At 37.5% G+C, this 23278-nt stretch overlaps 1 protein-coding gene across 1 annotated transcript; it reads left to right on the forward strand.

The window, feature by feature from the left end:
• Positions 1–460: 460 nt before the first annotated feature.
• Positions 461–13767, forward strand: COPS5 (COP9 signalosome subunit 5; the record flags this gene model as incomplete). Its single annotated transcript, XM_081996678.1, has 8 exons — positions 461–618; positions 766–1000; positions 3677–3805; positions 5034–5099; positions 6579–6664; positions 9520–9631; positions 10413–10561; positions 13683–13767. 8 exons carry the CDS (start codon positions 461–463, stop codon positions 13765–13767), a joined length of 1020 nt encoding a protein of 339 aa, XP_081852804.1.
• Between the last annotated feature and the right edge of the window lie 9511 nt (positions 13768–23278).

Here is a 23278-nt window from a genome sequence, read left to right on the forward strand (position 1 = left end):
CGGCCCGCAGGAGCCGGTGGTTCGCCTCCTCCCCGGGCGAGAAAGCATGGCAGGGGCCGTACCGGCGCGGCTTTAACAGGCAAAAGGAAGCGGGAAGGGAGGCGGCGGCAGCTCTCTCCCCTCAACGTGGGCCTCCGCAGGCCGCTCCCTGTGAAGCACCGCTTGGCCGGCCGACCGGCCCGGGCGCAGGCGAGGAGGGAGAACGCACTGCGGCCCCCGAACGCTTCTGTCAGGCCGCGACATGCTATAACCAGGGCGGCCGAGCAGCCCCGCAGCGCCCGCAGGCGTTAACAGCACCCGTATCGGCCCGCCCGAGGCGCAGAGCTCAGCGGCCCCGCTGGGGGCGCAGCGCCGCCCGCCCCGGGCCTGCGCGGACCGTACCACCTTCCCCCGCACTCCCCTCCCGCCTCGCTTGGTTCTGCCGGTGAGGCGGATAGGGCCGGGCCCGGTGCGGGGGGCGATGGCGGCGGCGGGGAGCGGCGCCTCCGGGAGCGGGATGGCGCAGAAGACGTGGGAGTTGGCCAACAACATGCAGGAGGCGCAGAGCATCGACGAGATATACAAGTACGACCGCAAGCAGCAACAGGAGATCCTGGCGGCCAAGCCCTGGACCAAAGAGTGAGTGAGAGAGAGCGGAGCGGGGCCGGGCCGGGGTGGGCCGGGCGGGGGGTGGGCGGTGAGGGCCTGAGGCGCGGGCCGGGCCGGGCCGGGCCGGGTGGCTGGGCCAGCCCAGCCCTGATGGCCTTCGCGGCCTCTCTGTTGCAGCCACCATTACTTCAAGTACTGCAAGATCTCGGCGCTGGCGCTCCTGAAGATGGTGATGCACGCCAGGTCGGGAGGCAATCTGGAGGTGATGGGGCTCATGCTGGGCAAGGTGGACGGGGAAACCATGATCATCATGGACAGCTTCGCCCTGCCGGTGGAGGGCACCGAGACTCGCGTCAACGCTCAGGCGGCCGCCTACGAGTATATGGCTGCGTACATTGAAAACGCAAAGCAGGTGAGGAGAATTGGCGGAGGGTGTTTCTCCCCCTGTATGGTGTGTCTGCAGATCTTGTAAGCTAATCGCGCAGGAACATGTTCTGGGGTTTGCAGGCTTCCCCGCCTTCCGTCCTCCCACAGTGATAAAGTGGTTGTCCGATTGCCCTTTTTCTTCTCAAACATGGCTAAGAGGACTGTGTCGGCAGCAAGGAACATTTTCACATGCATTTCCGTGTCTTTTAGTAGGTCATCAGGTACTTGACTTTCCCTTCCTTTATAAATGATTTTTATTGCTCAGGAAGTGTTTTTGTGGCTGCAGCTGGTGGTTTGTGGATGGAACAAGGAGGGAGTGTGTTTCTAAAATAACTAATAGAATGCATGTTTCTAAAAACAGTATGCAAAGTTAAAGATACTTATGTGCCAAAAATATTTATTATTTGTAGATCAGGAACATGCTATTTATTCTTACCTTCTTGTTACCTGAAGTCTTACTGCATAGCCATGTTGCTGTTTATTGTTATGGAAAAGACATTTGTGAAGAAAATGCCAATGAAGGAATAATTATGTTTCAGTGCAACGTAATTATCCAGACTTATAATTCAGAAATTTAGATGAACTGACTCAAATGTCTGTCCCCTCTTCGTCACCTTGTGTTCAGAGGTTATGTCGTATTAAGCCTGAATACACAGTAAAATTCTCACATGTAGAAGGATAACAGAAATATAAATCTACTCTGTGGCTGATCTAGAAACCAGGATGACACATCAGAGCACCTGCTGACATGCTTCTTCCAGTACAGGGCAATCTTATACTATGAATAAGTGTTGGAATCATTCTAACTCTTCAATCTGAAATAGTTTGAGGCCCAGTTTACTCTTTGATTTTTCTTCAATCCTAGAAGTATTTTAAACCAGATAAAAGTAGAGGCCACTTATTCACTGGACATAACAGAGCAGTATTTGGGTTATTTTGGAGAGTTGTGCCTGTATATCCAGTTGAAGAGACTTAAATAGATGTGAATTAGACTGGATCATAACATGAGAAAAGAGTAAACATCATCCAGAAGTAGCTATATAGTAGGTATATTCAGGGACAGGATTGGGTGGGGAGGGTTCTGAGTAATTCATCAACCCTATTTATGTGAAAGTTTTGAAATAATTCATTGAATCTTGTTCTTTTTATCTGAAAACTATTAATGTCATGATGGTAATACTGTTATTGCAGAAAAGTAGGAAACCTGAAAAGATGTCTTTACCTAAAGATAAATTTGTACTATCCAGTTCTTAGGTAGAAATAATGGGTTTCAAAATAGTAAATATATAACATAAAATTAGGATTTTTTTTATATGTAGTTAGTTCATCTTATGTTTAAAGCAGTCCAGGTTTATGTGAGAGTACTCATATGGTAGGAAATGTTTTGTTCTAGTTGTTTATATTGTGCAGTTCTGTCTATAGTTAGTTTAACAATTTTTGGAATTGAACTCCTGTGCAAATATAACAACTCAGCTTTACTGATGCTCTGGCAGAGTTTGCATGCTGGCTGTTCCACATTTGATTTTGGCAAGCAGTTGTTCCTGGAATAACTCTTTTTAATATTAGATTGCAAGTTGATATATCCTCTTGCATACGTACTTCACAGAGGCCAACGTTCCACTTGCTTCACTGTAGGCAGGTCCTGGTGTTAATATGGTCAAAAAGTCTTATTTAGCTTTGAAAAGTAACGCAACTTCTTTGGGAATTTGTTGGTTTCTATAAATGGGAGTTATAAAGAAAATATAAATACTATTCACCAATTCAAAAATAAAATAAATATTCCGTTCAGTAGGCAATTTGTATGCTCTGTCGCATCTTAACATTCTCATTTAACCTTCCTGATGTATTCAGTATTTCGCAAAACCAAGCAGCTGATTCATCCAAACACACAAATCTCAGTTAAGAATTGGGGTCATACCAAAATTATTCAACTCAGTATTGAGCAGCCAGTATGCAATTACTGAGAAAGGATTACAAAATTAGGTGCAACGGGTGTTCATTCTCTTGGGCAGGCGGGTGTTGGTTGGTTAGTTGTTTTTCTTCCAGTATGTTTAGAGATAGCCAGGGGTATTATTTGGAACCTCCTATTTTGCGTTTTTCTGATCCTGTATATCTCAAATTCATCTTTCGGCTTTCAGAGTGTGCTCTGGCAATAAATTCTGTCACACTTGGTGTTGGAAAATGGGCATCTTTCAAGTTGTAATTTTTTCAACCTACCGATGATGTCTCTATATATGCCTCTGAGGTGTATTAAATAATGAACGTTCATTCTCTACGGACATGCCATGCATTATATGAAACTATATATACTTATGTCATAGCCACCCTACGAAATTTTTCTTCTATGCTGAAGAGTCCCACCATGTGGAATCGCCTATGTAATTCAGTTGTCATTGAAAAAGGAGCTCCTGGCTCCCTGAAGTTCTTCGTTTTGTGGTAGTAGCTATAACAGAGAATGCTAAAACTATAGCTTGTGTGGTTTCTAGAAAATAGTTTAGCAAAATACGGTGTTTGGTATTAGTAAGTTATCATCGCGGGCTGTGTGTGTGTTCTTTTTTTATCCTCTGACTGCGTTGTAGTATGCTGGAAGGCCCAAAAGAGGGCAGCGGATACTTTTGGAATGGAGGTTAACACTGGGTTGGTTTTCCTTCACTGCTGTTAGGTTGGTCGTCTAGAAAACGCAATTGGCTGGTATCACAGTCACCCTGGCTATGGCTGCTGGCTCTCTGGGATCGACGTCAGTACCCAGATGCTTAATCAGCAATTTCAAGAACCCTTTGTAGCAGTGGTTGTAAGTACGGGCTGATAGTTGATAAAACTGCATAGCAAATTATGTCGAGGGGGGAATAGTTTTTAGATTTCTGTTAACATTCTAGTAAGTGTGTTTTTGCATGATAAAAGTGTTAGATCCAGATTTTAAATTGGTATCGCTTCTTTTGCTTTGTTAGCCACATACTAGTCAAACCGGCAGTATTCCTTATTGCATTTTCACTGTATTGTTTCAGGTGTGGTAGATCTGTAGAAATCTATATGTTACTCATAACTTAAAGTTCTACTTGGTACTTTTGCAAAAAAATGTATTGAGCAATCCATATTCAACCTCCTGCAATAAAACAAAAATCTGTTGCTTTTGTTGAAATAAAGCAAAGCATGTTCACAGAGTTCTGTTACTTGGCATCTAAAATGCCTTTTAAATTAAATCAGTGGGATGGTACAAGGTAGAAGACACTAGGAAATCTATCTTTGGAAAAAAAAATGCTAAAGAAACTCTTTGGGCTCTTCAGGGTCTTCCAGGCTTCAGATCACATTTGAAATCAAAAGTAAATCTTATTTTAGACAGGACTCTTGTAACCATTGCTACTGAAGGAAATAAAGGAAAAAAGACTGAAATTAGTCAGAAAGAAGGAATATAACTCTGATGGAAGAATTACATTAGAAAAAGATAAGTCATCCTTAAGAAGTATTTCCACCATATTAGTTCTCCTATGTTATGACATAACTTCACAGATTCAGAACACTTTTTTGGGACTGGGTTTTTTGTTTGTTGTTTGGGGGTTTTTAGAATTTTTTTCTTTCTTTTTCTGGCTTTTTTTTTTATTACTTTTAAACATGGCAGTAGTAAATATGTTAGCAAGTAGATTCCTTCATTAGTTTCCTGTATTTTCCACCAAAATACAGCAGATCACATAATACTATTTCTTACCTCCAGTGGTTATAAGATTAAAATGCAGATTTTTTTTTTTTTACTGTGGTTTATTGATTGCTCTGAAGTGCAATTTCTTTCAAGTATTAGGGAAATAAGGAAAATTAGTTTGAAAAAATGGTCCATAGAAGGCTCTTGATATTCCTATCTTTTTAGAGTCTTATACCCACAGATGCCAACTGGAAAAGCACTGTTTATGACAAAACTAATACCATTTGCACTAATTACAATAATTGTATTTCAGAAATGTAAATTTAATGTATGCCTGTAATAATTTGTAAAATGCATATAACAAGCATTACCTGTATTTTTACAGATTGATCCAACAAGAACAATATCTGCAGGAAAAGTAAATCTTGGAGCATTTAGGACATATCCTAAGGTACATAGTTAAAATTATGTAGTACGTGATCACTAAACTGTCTTTAAATGAGTAGTAGTTTTGTTCTAAAAATTACTGCAGTTTGATCATCAGACAGTTCGATCTGCTGTACTGTATGTCATTCCTCATTCTAAAAGAAAGACATGCTGATATACTGGTTATCACATGTCTGTTGGATATTGCTTACATTTACAAAGGTTGACTTCTAGTTTGTTTTTCATAGATTTTTGGCAGTGTTAAATCAAATAGACTGTCTAGATAATGGAGCTGTTTGAAAATTAAATAGCTCACTATAGCCATTTTTTAATGGATATAGTTGTAGGTAGCATTCATGGAAATAGATGTATGTTAATTCTTATCTATCATTTTTTTTTTAGACCTAAAACCAAATGTTAATAGTGCGCTTTATGTTTTAGAGAAGCAAGATTGAATATTATCTACTTAAGTCTCTCAAATATTTTGAATCTTCGCAAAATGTAAAAAATAAAATATAAAAAAAAAAAATTAAACAACATGGAAGGGTTAGGCCAAAAACCAGGAAATCACATAAATATTGGAGATCTAGACCTCCAAATGCAGTCTTTCATTGATACTAATAGCAGTGATATAACTGTGCTATTTAATTTCAATCTAATAAAGTTCAGGTATATCCTTCAAATTTCCAGTTCTTATTGACTCATCAAGGACTTCAGGCTGACATCCAGTAAAACTGTATTTAACAAAAATGTTTGTGAGAGGTTCCCAGTTGCATTCAAGCATTATTTTTGTGTTGACAAATATATGAGAGGTCTTCTTAGAACAGTTTGCGATTCAAGAGAGTATATTCACTACTGTTGACAAATTGCTCCATAAATACTTTCAGAATTTTGAACAAGGAGAAGAATCCTGCACCTGAAAATCAAATCCTATATAGAAAATGAATGTTAGAAGCGTATTTTTAGGGACTCCTTGCAAAGGTCTATGGGCAATTCTTGCCTGGTCAGTAGCTGTGAGTGGCACCATCTTGGCTAAATAAGTAACTGAAGTTTTAGGTATCCCTAAGGCATATCCAAGGCATGGATGTTTCTTCCCTCTTCTCATGCCTCCTATCTTCCCTCAAAAGAGGACTGAAATCACTTCCAAGAATAGGTAGAGAGATTCTATCTTAGAAGAAGCTTACTCTTTCTTTTATCTAGGAAATGATCTAATTGTAACTTGCCATCTTACTTGTTTGAAAAATCTCAACTATGACCACTACTTTGCTTCCAACATGCTTTTTCATAGACCTGCAAATGTAATGACCGCCATTAAAGCCAAATGTAAATCTGAGATCTAAGAAAATCACAGATTTCGGGCTCCTAGGGGAAATTTTATTTTCCCTAGGAAAAATAAACTAGAATTGCATAAACTAGAATTTTTTTGAAGTGCTTTAAAAGAGTTTAGGCATTTTTGAAAGTTCCAAAATGACTGTGTCATCTTTGCCCTTCGTTGAATTTTTAGGGCTATAAACCTCCAGATGAAGGTCCCTCTGAATACCAGACTATTCCGCTTAATAAGATAGAAGACTTTGGTGTACATTGTAAACAGTAAGTAACATAAAAACTACTAACTCTAACACAAGTTCTCAATTTTTGTGTTTAGGTTAGTGAATCAGTACAGAAAAGTAAATTTCTTGGAATGTTTCAAATCTTGCAGTCATTTGTTGCTTTATCACAGTTGGTTTTGTGAAAAAGTGTTATTGTCATTTATCAGGAGACTTTTTACGGGAGAGCTGTTAGAAAAATGAAGATGAACCTGGCTAACAGCTTTAGCAGTTGATTCCTGAACACCCTTAAGTAGTGCTTTCTTAGAGGAGGGAGGAAAGGGTCAGAGGTAGGTATAGCAGCAGGGCTGGGGAGACTGTCATATATCTGCTGAGTAGTGGCTTTATCCTGCATCACTGGGCGTGTTAGGATTGTTTCTGTCTTTGGTAGGATTGGAAAGTGGAGCTGCTTCAAAGATAACATCAGCAACAGGAAGAATTACTGCTTTTTCTCTCCTGCTAGTTTACTTTCCATGAATTAAGGTAGTTTAGTTTTAACCGTTCTTTCTTTAACTGTTTTTTCCCCAGCCACGTGTTCCTCACTTCATACTACATTTACTTATTTGGTGAGGCATTTGTTTTGACAGGTCAGTCCCCTTATCTCGTCCAACTTGCGGCAGCACACATGTTCTTGCTGGTTAAGCTAAGGTGGGGTGTAGAGACCAATGTTGGAGATGCGGTGCTTGCAAAGAGGCAGCTAAGGAAAGATGGGACTGCTTCTTTCAGTAATGGCCTGCTTTCAGTCCTACCTCCAGATGTTTGACAAGCCATACAGCTTAAGGATCTGTTTACAGAGAACTTGAAGATCTCATTGACACGAGCGTATCCTGTAGGCTGTTGTGTAGCTTTTTCCACACTTTTACTGCATGGATATATGTTCTTGAGTGCATTTATAGTTGCATGCAAAGTCTGACCCTGAAGAGATGAAGAAATTAAAACAATTGGGAATTGGTCTTCCTATCTAATTTGAGGAAAAATCCACAACAGTAGCTACACAGAAATCTTTGTAGAATTGTAATGTTCCTGTCATTTCAGAGTAGTCCTTATAAGTCTGGCATTGGCCATAAACCCATGCTTTTAAGCATGAAAGGAGGGTAAGTTTTATCCTTACAGGTTTTAGAGGTGGTCAGTTGGGGAGAGTTCATTTGGTGGGTTTTTTTGCAGTCAGAAGTGCTTAATAGTTATCGTTACAATCTCTGTCTCAGGACATTGGCTTCTTGCACAAGCCATTTCTTTCCATCCAAACCGAGAAGATATTTTGCAGTCTTTCGTAGAACGAAACAGCTGTTAGGCAAAAAGAGAGGGAATTAAAACTACAAAATTGCCGTGTTACTGAATTACTGATAATACAAATTACTAGAGTGGTGGTGTCCGCTCAGTAGTGTGGGTAGTCTGACTAAGAGTTAAAAATCTAGAGAACTTGAATGATGATCATAGAACCATGAAATCATTTAGGCTGGAAAAGACCCTTAAGATCAGAGTCCATTAATCTAGCACTGCCAATTCCACCACTAAACCATGCCCCTAAGTGCCATGTCTACAAATCTTCTAAGTACCTCCAGGAATGGTGATTCAACCACTTCCCTGGGCAGCCTATTCCAGTGCTTGACAACCTTTTCAGTGAAGACATTTTTCCTAACATCCAATCTAAATCTGCTCTGGCGCAACTTGAGGCTGTTTCCTCTTGTCCTATCACCTCTTACTTGGGAGAAGAGACCAACACCCACCTCCCTACAGCCTCCCTACAGCCTCCTTTCCTTTCTCTCTAGCTGTAGAGAGCGATAAGATTTCCCCTGAACCTCCTTTTCTCCAGACTAAACAACACCAGTTCCCTCAGCCACTCCTCGTAAGACTTGTGCTATAGACCCTTAATGATCCTTTCTGTTTGGAATGCCAGTGACTACTAATTTCTTCATAGTAGCAGTCTGGAGAATCTTAGTCAAACTTCTCTTCTTTAATTGGTGTTCAGTGCCCAATGTGAAACTGCTTCTGTTTAATCTTTTTAAGTTTATTACCCTATTCCTCTAACAACTTGGATTTCTAATTTTGAATCTGCCACAAATCTCTTTGAAGAACTTAGTACCTCATTTTTCTTAGCATATATGAAATAAGGGTATTTGTTCTATCACAGAAATACTAAAACGTGGTGTGTTGGTAGATTTTAAAGCATTGTTATCTCAGATGCAATTTCTTGCAGAAATGCCAAGCAAAATAGCTTCCCAGAGAAATCAAGAGATAATAGGATTATTGACAACTTGCTCAAGAATTTTCTGATCAAAATAAAGTTTAATATAGCTCTTTAATGTCGCTGTAATTTGCCTGCACTAATGACTTTGCATAGCTCAGCTTTCTGTCTGCTTTATCATCTCTTGTGAATTGTGTAGCACCACTAAAACCTGGCTGTCAAAGTAAGTGTGGTAGAACATAAGATTGTTTGCTGTTTGTAACATTTACTGGTCTCAAATGTTCCTATTTGAATTAGAGGTGATATATGCAAAACTCAGTCATCTGTAGGTAACAATTATTACAGTATTGAAGATCCCAAGCACGGAACAGGGCGTCATTGCATAAGAAGTTATTAAGAGAATAATTTAAAAAACCCTTGCAACTCAGTAAATAGAACACAGCAGTATGTGTGGGAATTATGTCTACCTGTATTAAAGCTATCTATGAAATACTGTTGGAAGATCCTTTAGAATTAGAATTGGACCTGGAGGTAACTTTTTCATTGTTCAGTGCTTTGAATTTTTGAAGATAGTTGCCATTGATAAGGATTTTTTGAGTTGCATATACTTTGAGTGTCACAGCCAAACACGACAGATTTAGATGGAAACTTTGTCTGCATGTTTGTTTTTAAAGGTATTATGCTTTAGAAGTCTCGTACTTTAAATCATCTTTGGATCGTAAATTGCTTGAGCTTTTGTGGAACAAGTACTGGGTGAACACTCTCAGTTCTTCTAGTTTGCTTACTGTAAGTACCATAGTATGCTGTCATGTGCTTATGTCAATTCATTAGTGCTGAAAGCCAGACCCTCTACTGTAAAATGCTTAATGGGACACTGATAGATACAGATCCCACATTAAGAATCTATTTGTCAGATTAAACAAGGAAGGAAGGTTTTCCTAATCATAAATACTGAAATGTATTTCAGTATTATGTATAATACTGAATTATTTACTAAATTACCTCCTCATTGTAAGTAGAAGGTGGGAATAACTTATGTTTCATTTTACTGAGTTCTCTATATGCTTAGATTTTTCCTTAAACACCTTTTAACTTTATATCTCTCTACAGCACTGTAATGAATAGTATGCCTTAAAATAATGGTATTGAATAAGTAAACACGTAAAAAAAAACCCACACAAAAGAAACCAAACTAATGGAACTGTTAAAACAAGGTTGTAACAGAAATACTGGAGGTAGACGTTCAGTGTAACAGCATAGCATCAAACCTTCCCTCTGCAAAAGCCAATTTTATACCTTCTCTCAGTCAAAACCAGTTGAGTTTTACTTACTCTTTCATAACTTAGGGCATGGGCAGAAAGTCATAAAGAGTGCCCATTTCAGGCTTTAGGTATTGAGTGTTTGCCAGATGTTCACCCTTTGTTCTCTCAACCACCACTTGTGTACAACTCATGTTCTGTATCACTTCAATTGCAGATATAGGTTAAAATGTGTGGTCTAAAAGGTGCTTTTAAGCTTGAATTTATAGCTGAGAATTCAATATGTTTATTGACTTCTTTTTCCTAAGAATGCTGACTACACCACTGGCCAAGTGTTTGATTTGTCTGAAAAATTAGAACAGTCAGAAGCTCAGCTTGGAAGGGGCAGTTTCATGCTGGGTTTAGAGACTCATGATAAGAAATCAGAAGACAAACTTGCAAAAGCAACAAGAGACAGGTAAGGTAATGCATACTTGTGTTCTTCCCTGTAAAATGTGTTATTTTGTTTTAAACTTTTATCGTGCCTTTAATTGTAACCTACCAATTCAATTGTAACCTACTAAGATTATAGAGGAGAATGTTTAGATTATAGATAGGAATGAGAAACTCCAAATATTGCTAGTTATTTTTGAAAGTTTTCTTAAACTTTGCCTTTATCTACAACAGCTTTTCAATCTTTGTTTCTGGAATAAATTGAACTCTAGTTTATAGTTTATTGAACAAAAGATCCCTGTTAAATTCCATCAGTATACAGCAAACCAAAAAAGATGTCTTCTGTCAAATGCAAAAAGGTATCATTGCTAGAAAATAAGCACGTTTTATGTGGTTAATCAGGTTTAAACTTACAGTAAATGAAATTATTATATAGGACATGATTTTAAGAACTAGTGCCAACAGTAAGTTTAGTTTACAGTTGTGTAATACGTTCACTGGCTTAAAAATTAAACTTTTTTTTTTTTTGCATGTTTCTTCACTAATACATCCTTCTTCCACAAATGAGGAAGATTTTTTGTTATTTTGTGTTTTGTTTCTAAGTAGTAGATTACAGACACTCTGGCCTTTATATTTAGCTATCCTGCTTGATAGCAAATACTTGCTGTTACCAGTAATGAAGTTATCATCACTGGGTGTACAGCATTATTTCAGAAAAGTTGTAATGTTTTCCCTCAGTGTTCCTTATATGTTTGTTAGTAATCAGTTCTTCTCTTTTTTGAGCTTTGAAGTACCGAAGTTGCTTCTCACTAATACTTCTCTCTCCCAATAGTCTTAAGAATGATACATGAGCTTAGACTATCTATATAATGTAGTCACCATTTTTTCAAGTTAAATCTTTAACAAAGGGTAATGGTATCCAAGAAGTCATACAGTATCTTGTGGCTGTTCAAGAACATTGTGTCTGGTGAATTCTAGACTTGGAAAACCAGGAAGCACTGCACTGCATGTGCTAGTACAACTTCCAGTCCGTCTGTGGAGACAATGGAGACTCGCCAACATACATCTTAGGAGTGTTCCGAGTGAGCTACAATTCCATATAATAAGGAACAGCTCTGTAGAATCCCTTGGAACAGACTGCAAAAATTGAATACAATCTGGCATGTTCTACTTTTCCGATTTGGAGGTTTCCTGGTCCTTTTCCTCATTTTATCCTGATACATAGAAGGGTTTTCCTGTATTCTCTTCCCCTGACTCTGCCCCACATTAGCAGTATTTGCCATAGTACAGGCCTTACTAAGGAGCTGATTTTTAAGAATACCAGATGAGTGGTGAGTTTAATGATAGGTAAAAAAATCAAGAGACAAAAAGGAGGCCTTGTGTGAAGAGACTGATTTATAAATAAATTATTTTTTTATTTACATCCTGCTCAGTATGACTCAGGTGAACACGGGCTTTGCCTTAATAAAGCAAGGAGTCAGCTTTTGTTGGCCAAGCCTTTGTTCCACAGTAAGCAGTGGGCGATACCTGCAAATGTAATGTGGTCATTGCTAAATAGAATTGCTGTTGTGCTAGTGACTTCTGTGCATTTGTTTCCTTACTATGGGAAGTTGACAGCTCTTATAAGTTTTCTAACAAATATAATGAAGTTGGAGGGGGCTTGACTTCACAGAAGTTAATACCCATTTAGACTATTTTAGTTGCAGAATACATTTGCAATGGAGCTAAGGCTGTTGCTAACCCCCAACAGCCGGGTTAAGTGATACCTCCCAGTTCCTGTAGTGAAACAGTTACAACAGTAATACTTTAAAGACATGAGAAGGATGGAATTTGCTGACAAGTTTGCTTTCCTTTTGATCCCTGTTTGGTGTCCTGTAATGCTGACCACATTTTACTTTCATGTTACTCTCACATGCTTACAGTTAATTCTAAGAAGTAATTCCTTCTCTGATCATCCTACTATATTATTTCTTGCAACCTTTATAGAGATTTTTCTTTCCTGTTTTTATTTAGTCATCATCAGTAGTTAGTTTATAAATTGTAAGACTGGAAGGGATTGTTGTTGTCAACAATTCTTCTTTCCTGTATAACAGAGGCTACTGTAGTTCCCAAAATGGATTGTAATACTTATAAAGATGCATGTTTTTCTTCAACTAAGAATCTTTCCTGAGAAAAGACAGTAGAAGACTTGTGTAGACTCCAGGACAATTGATTCAGTGGCACCTAAATTACTTTCAAGAAATAAGGGTGCAATGTTTGCTTAAGGATTACTGGGTGTACTTTTTTTAGGAAAAACAATACTGTAAGATATTAGCATAAAGGTGCTTACACTTGGCTGTATGGTATCTTCTATTACTGTACATACCCATCTCTAAGAGCCATTTTCTAAGAGTACATACGCATTAGCCAAACTGTGCTCCAAGCTGGTTTACTTTGCCTAGGATTCCTTTACCTATGTAGTAGTAATTTGTCCCTGTTCTCCATGCCTTCAGGGATGATACATCTTTTGCATTTGTATATTCTGTTTTGAGACATTTTTATTTGTTAGTTTGACACTACATCCCCCTAAGCCAGGCACACTGGATGAAACTTGGATCAATAGGAATCCTCTCAGCTGTTTGAGGGTTTTGCACATGTTTACATATTTGGACTAATAACTGATGAGCTCTATAAACTCTTCCTTTAACGTTCTCTGTAAAGTTTCTCGGGGGAGCTATGGTTACTGTGCACTACTGGCCTGGGGCTGGGCAAAGGAGATAATGCAGAGAACAGTGAGAGCCTTCAGGTATTGATAACAGCTGGTAGCTCCATTCACCCGGGGATTTTTTTTATTATTATTATTTTTTGGATGAGATACCACAGAACTCACTTGCTATTGTTAATGTAAGATGTCCTAAATTGCCAGAAAAAGAAGTTTTCTGAAATTGGTCTCTGTGTGTATAGTGCTCATCAGTTTGCTTTTTAAGTAACAAAAAGCTATTGCCAACAATGGCTAAATTGCTGTGTGTGACTTTTCCTTTCTGGACAGTTGCTAAGATTCATGGGGTTATGGGCACCCTGAACTTCTAAAACAGCTGAATATCTTCATATAAAATGACAGTTCAGTTCAGTGTTTGGCCAACATTGAATTTATGCTTGTTTTTCAGCTGCAAGACCACCATAGAAGCTATACATGGATTGATGTCTCAGGTTATTAAGGATAAACTTTTTAATCAAATTAATATAGCTTGAAGTGCATCACCAGCTGATATGCATCTCCAAAGCAGAAAAAGTCATGGTTTCTTTCGCTTGGACTTGTTCAATTTGGGAAATGAAGCTGGAGTGGAAAATTATTCGTTTAATTTGTAGTACTTATTTCCCACCTGTCTGACCAGTTTTAAAGAACAAAATGTTCTGAAATGTAGTGCAACTTTTATTTCCCACCTGTCTGACCAGTTTTAAAGAACAAAATGTTCTGAAATGTAGTGCAACTTTTTGTTCTTTATCATAAAACACAACCAGTTTGGAGAATTGTTCCAAAAGAAAAATAAAAGTGACTTACTGAATTTTGCTCTTAGGTATTTATCTCTATTGTCCAACTGCAATAAAACAATTTTGAAAATGAGTGAGTGTTTTGGGGCTTGAATTTTTTGGCAAATGTTCATCTCCTCTTACTCTTTTTCTTACTGTTCTGCAGAAAAGTTCTTTCCACTCAATTAGATATGTAACCTATGCAGTATAAGAAGTTTGTTTCTCAGATTTTAATTTCTGTGTTTAATTTTAAGAATTGAAATCCCATTTGCTTATCTTTTAACAAACGACTAAATGTAATGGAGCCTTTCCTGATTTAGCTTTACTGGTCCAGCTAGGTGTGGCTTCTTCTCACAGTAATGAAACAGTTATGCATGATACAACAGTATTTTGCGTGTAGCTTCACACTTACGATGGATTTTTTTATATTTCTAAGTAGTCAAGTAATGACCAGTTCCACAGTGAAACTAATAATATGGTTATATACCATTATTTTTCTCCTGCTCACCTTCTATTGCTTGTCATAGTCACTTGTTGCATGTAAAAGAACAAAATGAAAAATTATCATCTTTGAAATAAAGCTTAGGCTAATTTAGGGCCATGGATACTAAAATGCATTTATCATAATTGCTGGCTTACAACATGGTGCTGCTGCAGGGCTGATCTAAGTTTGTTTTGGAGGCTTTAGTACTGCATTTCAATTATTCAAGATGTTTGGGTTTCTTTTAAGTTTTTATACTTAATCCTGAGTTTCCTGGGGTTTTTGGAATGTTTACTTTTGCAATAATTTAAAACATACTTTATAGAATATGCCGTTATGCTTTATACCTTGAGTAACTGATACTCCTTTTCAACCTTAACTCTGCCTTGATGTGGGTTTTGTTTTTGTTTTGGTCTGGAAATTTTAATGGCTATTACTCATTTGGGGCTTTTCATCCAAATGGATTCCAGTGTATTTGAAGCTAAGATGCAAGTTATACAATGGAAACTTATCATTCAGCAGGGAAATGCAGCTACCCTGAAGCAGAAATTCAGCAGGAGTTTCAAAGCAGCATCATCCAACAGTATAGGAAAAATATATTTAATTTGAGCTAGTAAAGTTGAGATAATTATCAGATGTGTAGTTTGATAGAAGAACAATTTTATGCTTCTCCCAGCATGGCAGTGGTGGTGGGGAGGCAGGAGAAGCAAGCTGTGGTATTTTAATATTCAAAGCTATTAATTTTCTTGGAAATGGCAGCAATAGACTTGTGTACAAGCAAGCACAGTACATAAGCCCACAGCAGTACCTTTTAAGTTCAGGGAAGACACAAGTGTATCTGGCCAGTAACTTTTCCTAAAGGTGTTTGTGAGACTTCTAGCACACAGCTGTTGTCCCATTTGTATGTGTTTACACAAAATACACTGCTTTCTTTCATAACCTATGTTGCAACTTTATAGCATTCTCTTTGCATAACACGATTGAAAAGTTTTTGACATCTTGTATGTACCTGAAATATAATTGTCTAATCTCATATTAGTCTATTCAGCGTATTTAAACTGTCCTCATTTGTAATAGCAATGAGCTGCAATTTCATGCATGTAGGCTCAGACTGAATGTTTTTAGTCACATTTGGCTTTAAAATACCAAGCTGTTTTATAAACTACAGTGATTTGAATGCTGATGTAAACAGTTCTCTGAGTTTATGTGTGTTGTTACTTGCTGAGCATACTCATAACTCAGTTTAAAATCACACATGGGGTGTGGCTATACCTGTGGCCTGTATAGGATCCTTTCTGCAGTGTTCAGGAACCAAATTAACAATGCCTTGCCTTTGATCAGCCATTTTTAATGCTAGTGTTATTCCACATTCTGCCTTAACTGAGATCAGAATTCCATGCATTGAAGACGATTACCACAACGGAGTCATCCAATATGTATACACATACCAAAGCGTATCTAAGTGATGGAGAATCATTAAGGGACAGAAAGTACACCTTAATTCTACTAAATAGTTTTTGAGACTTTAAAAATATTAGGAATAAACATATCCTTGAGAACAATATATGTTGTATATCAACAAACAGTGAATACATGATCCACATTTGCACCCACTTTTTATTTAGAAATTACTTTATGCAAATGAGTGCCACATATCTGATAATCATTTTGACAGCTAAAGTAATTCAGTACATACTAAACATACTAAAGCACATGCAAATAGTTTGTCTTTATTTAGATTTTTTGAGACAAGCATGCATACATAAAACCTGCCTGCCTTTGACATTTTAGTAAATAAAAATCTAATTCAATGACCACGATTAATTTCTTCATCTAACAGTATTTGCCAACAGATATTAAAATTATGGAATGCTGAAAATGCTGAATTGTGTTTGAACTTTTCCCTCTCCTGTTCTTCTGTTTTTCTTTTTTCAAGTTGTCCTGTATCCTTACCTTTCTCATTTATGCAAATTACATTTTTAAACAATTTATACATTCTAATCTCAACAAAATCCAAAGAAGTATTTCTGTATTTGTAACAATGGAATACCAAGGACTAAACTCTAATTCTGATAAGAGTACCCGTTTGCCTTATTGTGCGCAGGGCTTTCAGATTTATTCTGTGATTACTGGGACACTCCAAGATGCTTCATTGTCCTATGAGACCTCCTTCTCCTTCGACGTTCTCTTCCAATATTAGGTAGGAACTGGAATGGCAGCTCCGGCAAATTAATTTTCTTGCCTGAAGATTGAATGGTTGCGCTTCTGTTGCTACATGGAACCAGAGAAAAACCCACAATTTCTCTTGCCTTTTTAAAATTTACTGAGCTGTGAGAGACTGGCTTCTGTGTCTGTTCACCTGTTGTCCTGTCTTCCAGTCTACCTAACATGCACATAGGCAAGAAAAGGCTACAGGGATGTGGGACACAGCCTGCTGGTTGGCCATCTCTCACAGTAGCCGTAGCAGTGCTGCTGAGGAACAGCACGTGAACCTGCCCACTTTTTTACCTGTTCTAAATGGATCCAGTAGCTTTATAGAGTATTCCTAGTTCTAGTAGCGTGGCACGTGCTGATTACCAGTTTTGTTTGCCTTACCCTCCACCTTTATGATTTTATTCGTTTTTATCGTATCGTCACCTCAGCCTTCTCTCCAGATTGAGGTTTCGGCTTATTCATACTGTTATAAAGCTGTCACATTACCCACTTCATCATTTTAGTTGTCCTCCATACCATGTCTCATCCTGCTTTGTTCCTGACATGCAGAGCCCAGATCTGTACTCAAGATTCGGGTGCACCGAAGTTTTATAAGAGGTAAAAATAGTTCTCCCTTGTTCTCAGTGCCCTTCATGGTGACACCCAGCATTTTGTTGGCTGCTTTGGTTGCCACTGCACATTGAGGAGATGATTCAAAATCTTAAAAACTGCTTAAGTTTAAATTGATAGGTACAACTCTGGAAAGCATTTTGTAGTCATGGTTCAGATTTTTCCGAGATGTATTTATCTACACTGAAGCTCCTCTGCCACATTTTCATCCACTTCTGTGAGATCCTTTTGAAGTTCCCTACCATCAGCATGGTATTTGACTACCCAGAAGAGCCAAGTTACCAGCTGAAAACTTTGAGCTATTTAGTTATCTTCAACTGTTTGGGATTTCATCCCATTGATGTTCTCATTTTCAAAAGTTTACCCCAACAATACTGACTATATTTTACAACATACTGCCATACTTTTGGATGGTTAAGTCAAATGCAAAATATTGTACAGTCCATAACAAAATTCAAGCTTGGATTATCTTTATAGCCGTCGTTTCATATTCTGAATATCCAGAATACTGTGCAGAGAATAATAGCCATAGGACAAACTTTTGAAAATAAATACGTTAGAGGACAAACATTGAGTTGCTGTGACTGTGGGGAAGAATGTTTTGTTCTCTAAAGGCTGTACACTGAAGAGGGTGATGGTTTCAGGACTAGAGCATGAATGATGACGTGCAGATGTAGGACTTGGGCATGCACAATTATTCATTTATCTTGCATAAGCCTGCACTGTATCTGACTGCCATATTATATATATATATGGAATTGAAAATAAGCACTTTAGAAACTTGCAACATTGTATTCCTCGATTATTTTAAAATTAACTAATGGCAATAGAAACATTCCAAATGTACATGTATATGGTATATCTGAGGTGTGTGGTCATATAAAGCAGGAATACTTCTGTTTCTCGGATTTTATATGTAGCCAAGACATTTAAGGTAGTGAAATTTTGCTTTGAAGTCCCACATAAACAGTTAGGTTACCCACTCAGTAGATAGATACATTCTTAACTAATCTGTAAAATGTAAAATCTTTACTCTGATTGCATTTGCTTTAGCAATGTTTGTGGATAGCGTTTAGCAAAACTGTAAAAAGCTAAATTAGGTGATCAGGCTGTTAGGGCCAATTTTTTTCTAAATAATTCTGCGTCCAGCTGCCCCTGTTTGTACCACTTAAGCACCCAGATTTTCAAAAACTCAGAACCTATACAAGGGAAAACAGGAGTTGGTAGATGTTAAGTGTTTCCCTAGGTCTCCTACATTAGATGTCTACTGGAGACTTTAGCCTTTCTGAAGGATTAGCCCTAATCAGGAGTTTTAAGCAATAATCTCAATAAAGTGAAGCAAGCCAAATTTTAGAAAATGTTTCACTCCCAAAAAACTCTCTCTACCACCGTTAGCCACCAGTATCTGGATTTTGTAAAACTCTCTAAATCTTTACTCTTATAAGCAATCTTTGTGTGAACAACCTCACCGAAGTCAAGAAATATTTTTGCTTTAGAAAAAGCTAATAAAAAGGCTAACCTTAATCTTTTGCTTTTGAGCAGCGTCACAAGTTCTTCAGTAGTCCTCTACCTCACATTCATGCCAGGCCAGAAGAAATATTCCTTGAGCTTTTCATAAATTATCTTTGATTCCAGTACTGGAATAACAGGCAGCTGTGAGCAGCCTACAACAAGCTCTGTTCACCATCTATCTTTGATATTCCCTGGAAAATTCCCCCTTACCCCACAATGTCTCTGTTCAAACCCTATTTTACAAGGGACTCTCTTGTTTTCCTTGCCTTCGGTGGCAGTTGGTGCACACGAGCTCCGATTAAATAGAATGAGCTCTTTTAAACTTGTTATTCAGTAAATGAAGCAGAATTTTCTTGCATTTCTATCACTTGTGCCTTTATAAAGCTTACATTGCATGTGGTTTCTACCTTAATCCGACTCACTGTTTCATGAAACTTCAGTGCGGTGGGCTATTCCTGCAGATGCAGTTGCTTTAGAAGGTGTAAGGTTGCCATGAACTTGGGTATTGGCTCATTCCTGCACAGCGCAGTACGTTACCGCAAGGCATACAGTGTTTATACAGCATTCCGCCATTTATTATGAACTGTAATGCCAGTTGATTATTTAATGTTGATTATGAAAAATGCAAGAATCCAAGAAGTAAAGCTAATTGCTGACATGTTACTGTTTTGTTTACAAGGTTTAAAATATACTAAATATAATGAAACATTAATTACCTTCCTTATTTTCTCCCTTTTGCTAAATTTTAGATATTTTTTAATTTTAGGTCAGTGTTTTAAAATAAGCTTGGAATGTTACTTCCTCTTTGATAAACATGCTATGTATTTGATCTATTTTTATTGCTATGCTCCAAAAAGTCCAAATCGGACTTGAACCCTCATTATGCCACTAACATATAATTAAAAATAACATGTTTATATACAATATTTAAAGCATTTATTGAAATCCCAATGGAAAAGATTTTGTATATCATACCACAAACTAGGTTAAGATAAAATGATAAAAACAAATACTTTCAAAAGTACAAAACCAGACAAAATTTAAATACTACAGAGTTGAGCTAGCATCATTTTAAGGGTTCATGTCCCTAGGAGGTGAAAATGATTAAAATATGGGGTGATAATACATAAGATTAATTGCATGCATGTAGAATTTTTTTCTTGTGTTAAAGCCTTAAGAACTGACATCAGAGAGTCTCCAGTGAGTTGAAGGATTTTTTTGGAGTTAAAAACAATTATGCTAAACCTTTAAGGCACTAATGAAGTATCTTGTTCCTCAGGGTGTATTTTTTATGAGCTGTAGTTTTATTTTTCAGAGCCTAGGAATAATATCCATGAGGAAATATGTAATTTAGGAAAGTTAATTTTGACCCTCAGATGAAACGTCTAACATATGAAATATTTGCTGTGACATTTGGTTTGTTTTTAATTATGAAAAATTGCTTCATACAGGGCTTTCTGAAAACTACAGTACTCTGGGAAGTAGCATGGTCCAGTGGATAGGTCATAGGACTGCATCTCAGGAGAACTGGGTTTTCTTCCTGACTTTTCACAAACCAGAAGTGCATAAACTTTAGTAAGGCATTTTTGCCAGAGCTAGTGTCCGTTTTCCTCTATGAAATAAGAAGATTGATCATTAGCCTTTTAAAAATACAGATGAAAAAGGATATGTAAGTATTACCATTTTTATGCACTAAAAGTCATCGCTACCTTTCCACTTTGTCAGACATTACCACCTTAAATAATAATTCTTAATAATGCTGTTAGCAAAGAATGTTTACTCTGTTTTGCATAGTCTGTCTGTTTAGATCATCACAGATAGGAAATGCCTAAACTCTTTGAGGGGATTATATATATATTGTTTTAGGAACTCTTCATTTTCAACTGAAACATGCATTCAACTCCTATGTAATTTGTCCATCATTTCCTGTGTGAATTTCTGTTTGGTTTAGACCCAATTACCTTAGGGCTTGTGTATAACTGCAGTGACATTACTTCATTATAAAAGGAAATTAATTTATGTGCCTGCATCTAATGGCGTGCAATCTTTAGTAATTACAACCATCTGAACTTTCTTCTCCAGCTAAAGACAAGTTGCATTCACTTACTATATCATTTGAGGTTAGAATTAAGCTTATATTTTTAATCTGTTTCTAAGGGAGGCATTTTCAGTCTGAGTTCCACAAAACTGCAGATACAACTGGAGAAACCTAGAGGTACTACAACAGCAGATATTCCTCCAGCTTAAACAAGATGTGTTCTGTATGGTGATACAAACTCCAAACTAGCTCCTCATTATACCAAGTTTTTGTGGAACATCTTCCTTCTACACTTCAAGAATTCTTCTTATGACAACTAGGTAAAATTCTGAAAGTGGCAAAAATGGTTTAACACAAATATTTATGTAAAAAATCAGCCAGGGGCAAATAACATGTAAATAACATCTTACATCTGTTTAAGAACAAAGAAGAATGACTGCTGTGAATACTCAGATTTGCTCGCTACATAGTGTTTGACAAAATAACGCTGAGATACCAGTACATCTTCTGTTTCTGAATAATAGCAGCACATAATAATTTTTACTTTCTCATCGTTGTTCATCTGTCAAACGTCATTACAGTATGTTATTTTCTCTACAGTGAAGTTTGTAAAAGCGTGTTTTGAATTATTTCTTATTGCTCATCTTTGGAGACAGAATCTTGCGTTTCCCAAATCAACATTGTAGTCTCTGCTGGAGGTAGAATACAATGTTCATAAAAAAACATTATAAACACTACAAAGATAAAATGTTTGTCCTAACAAACAGATAGTTTTCTAATAACTTCACTTTTAATTCCAGGCTCTAAAGGATTTTAATGCTGGGAGATGCAAAAAGGCTATTTCACTTTTTAGCATCTGCCAATAATATTAATGATTATAACAGTTTTATACTAATAACAGACCTTAAAGCTTTATAAAAGTAATTATCCATATTGGGCTTCAGGCTTTGTCTAGTACTGGGCATATTTTAACTTGATTTTAGTTGTATTTGCAGAAATAATTTTAGGAACTTTTATAACAGCCAGCCTGTTACCTCTCTCATTTTAATCATGTTAGTGGTTTTCTGTCTTCGCTCCAGTTTTGCTTAGGGTTGCACAGTTCTGTTGGTATCAGCAGTCAGTATGAGCAAAAGTGTTAATGCAATCACGGAAGAAGTGACAAGGTATGTGACAAGTGACCAGTGAAACAGCAGTAGCGTGAGACAAGAACTGTGCAGGGTCAGCGAGGAGAAGGCAGCACTGCAGGGACAGAACTCCAGCCCAGCACTTCTCCAGCACAGGGAAGAAAAAGTAGCATAGCTTTGAATGTTTAATCTTGTTGCTCATGCACACATGAGATCCTACTGAAACAAAATCAAGAGGTGTTGTCACGTAGTTGTCACGCAACAGAACAAGTCCAAGAACTTGAAGCATCACATGCAAGGTTAGAGCTTTACATAGATAATTATTCCAGGTACCTGTCTCACCTAAACCACTTCCAGAACAGAAATATGACCATGTAGAGCTATGCCGCCATACACCTATTTCAGAGTAAGTTTGATATGCTTACAAAATGAGGAAACTACTTATTTACCAGAATTATTATTCACAAGCAGCAAAAATAACAATGCTCTGTCTCCTGCAGTATCTTACTCCCCGTTGACTGTAACTAAAAGAAGACATTCCAGTACAGCTCTCTGCAAGTTTATTGAAATTAAAGCCCTATTTGGCCTGCCCTGTTTTTGAGAACCTTGCATCTGCTGCCTTTGCAAATCTAAAAACAAGTTTAACTTCAGTGGGAAAAGTTGGGTCAGACATATTTTACATATTAAAACAGCTATACTGAAGCAACTGTGTTGATTCCATTTTATATAGCTGTCTAGCCACAAAAGGGGAAGGTAAGAGATGCTCGGGAAAAAATTTGACTGAATAATAAGTTTGAAGCCTAACCCTGAAATATTTTGTCAGAAATTGTTAGGCCTGAACTTAATGTTTTACGATTAGAAATATGAGTATCTTCTAAGGATACTTGTCTTATTCATTATATGATGTGCCCCGCACAGAATTCATATACGCAGAAACAGCTCTACGCAAACTGCATGATAGTGCTTATGCAAAGGAGGCTCTTAAGGTGTTTTATGTCCTTAGAAGCAAATTTCAGTTCAGTGTTCCAGTCTGTAAGAAATATAGCCATCAGTGACTTTACACAGGTATTTCCAAAAGCTTTTTTGAAGACAAGGACTTCTTGTACTCAGCCAAAGTACTGCCATCCTGGAGATATTAAACAGATGATTGTTTAATACTCTGTGCCACCAGATGAGAATCCTATTTCAAATCTTAATGAATAAATACTCTCTCTGAAACTTCTCATAGCTTTTTCTGCCTTTAAATCAAATTAC

The sequence above is a fragment of the Phaethon aethereus genome (assembly GCF_964289735.1).
Source record: "Phaethon aethereus genome assembly, chromosome: 2".
NCBI lineage: Eukaryota > Metazoa > Chordata > Aves > Phaethontiformes > Phaethontidae > Phaethon > Phaethon aethereus.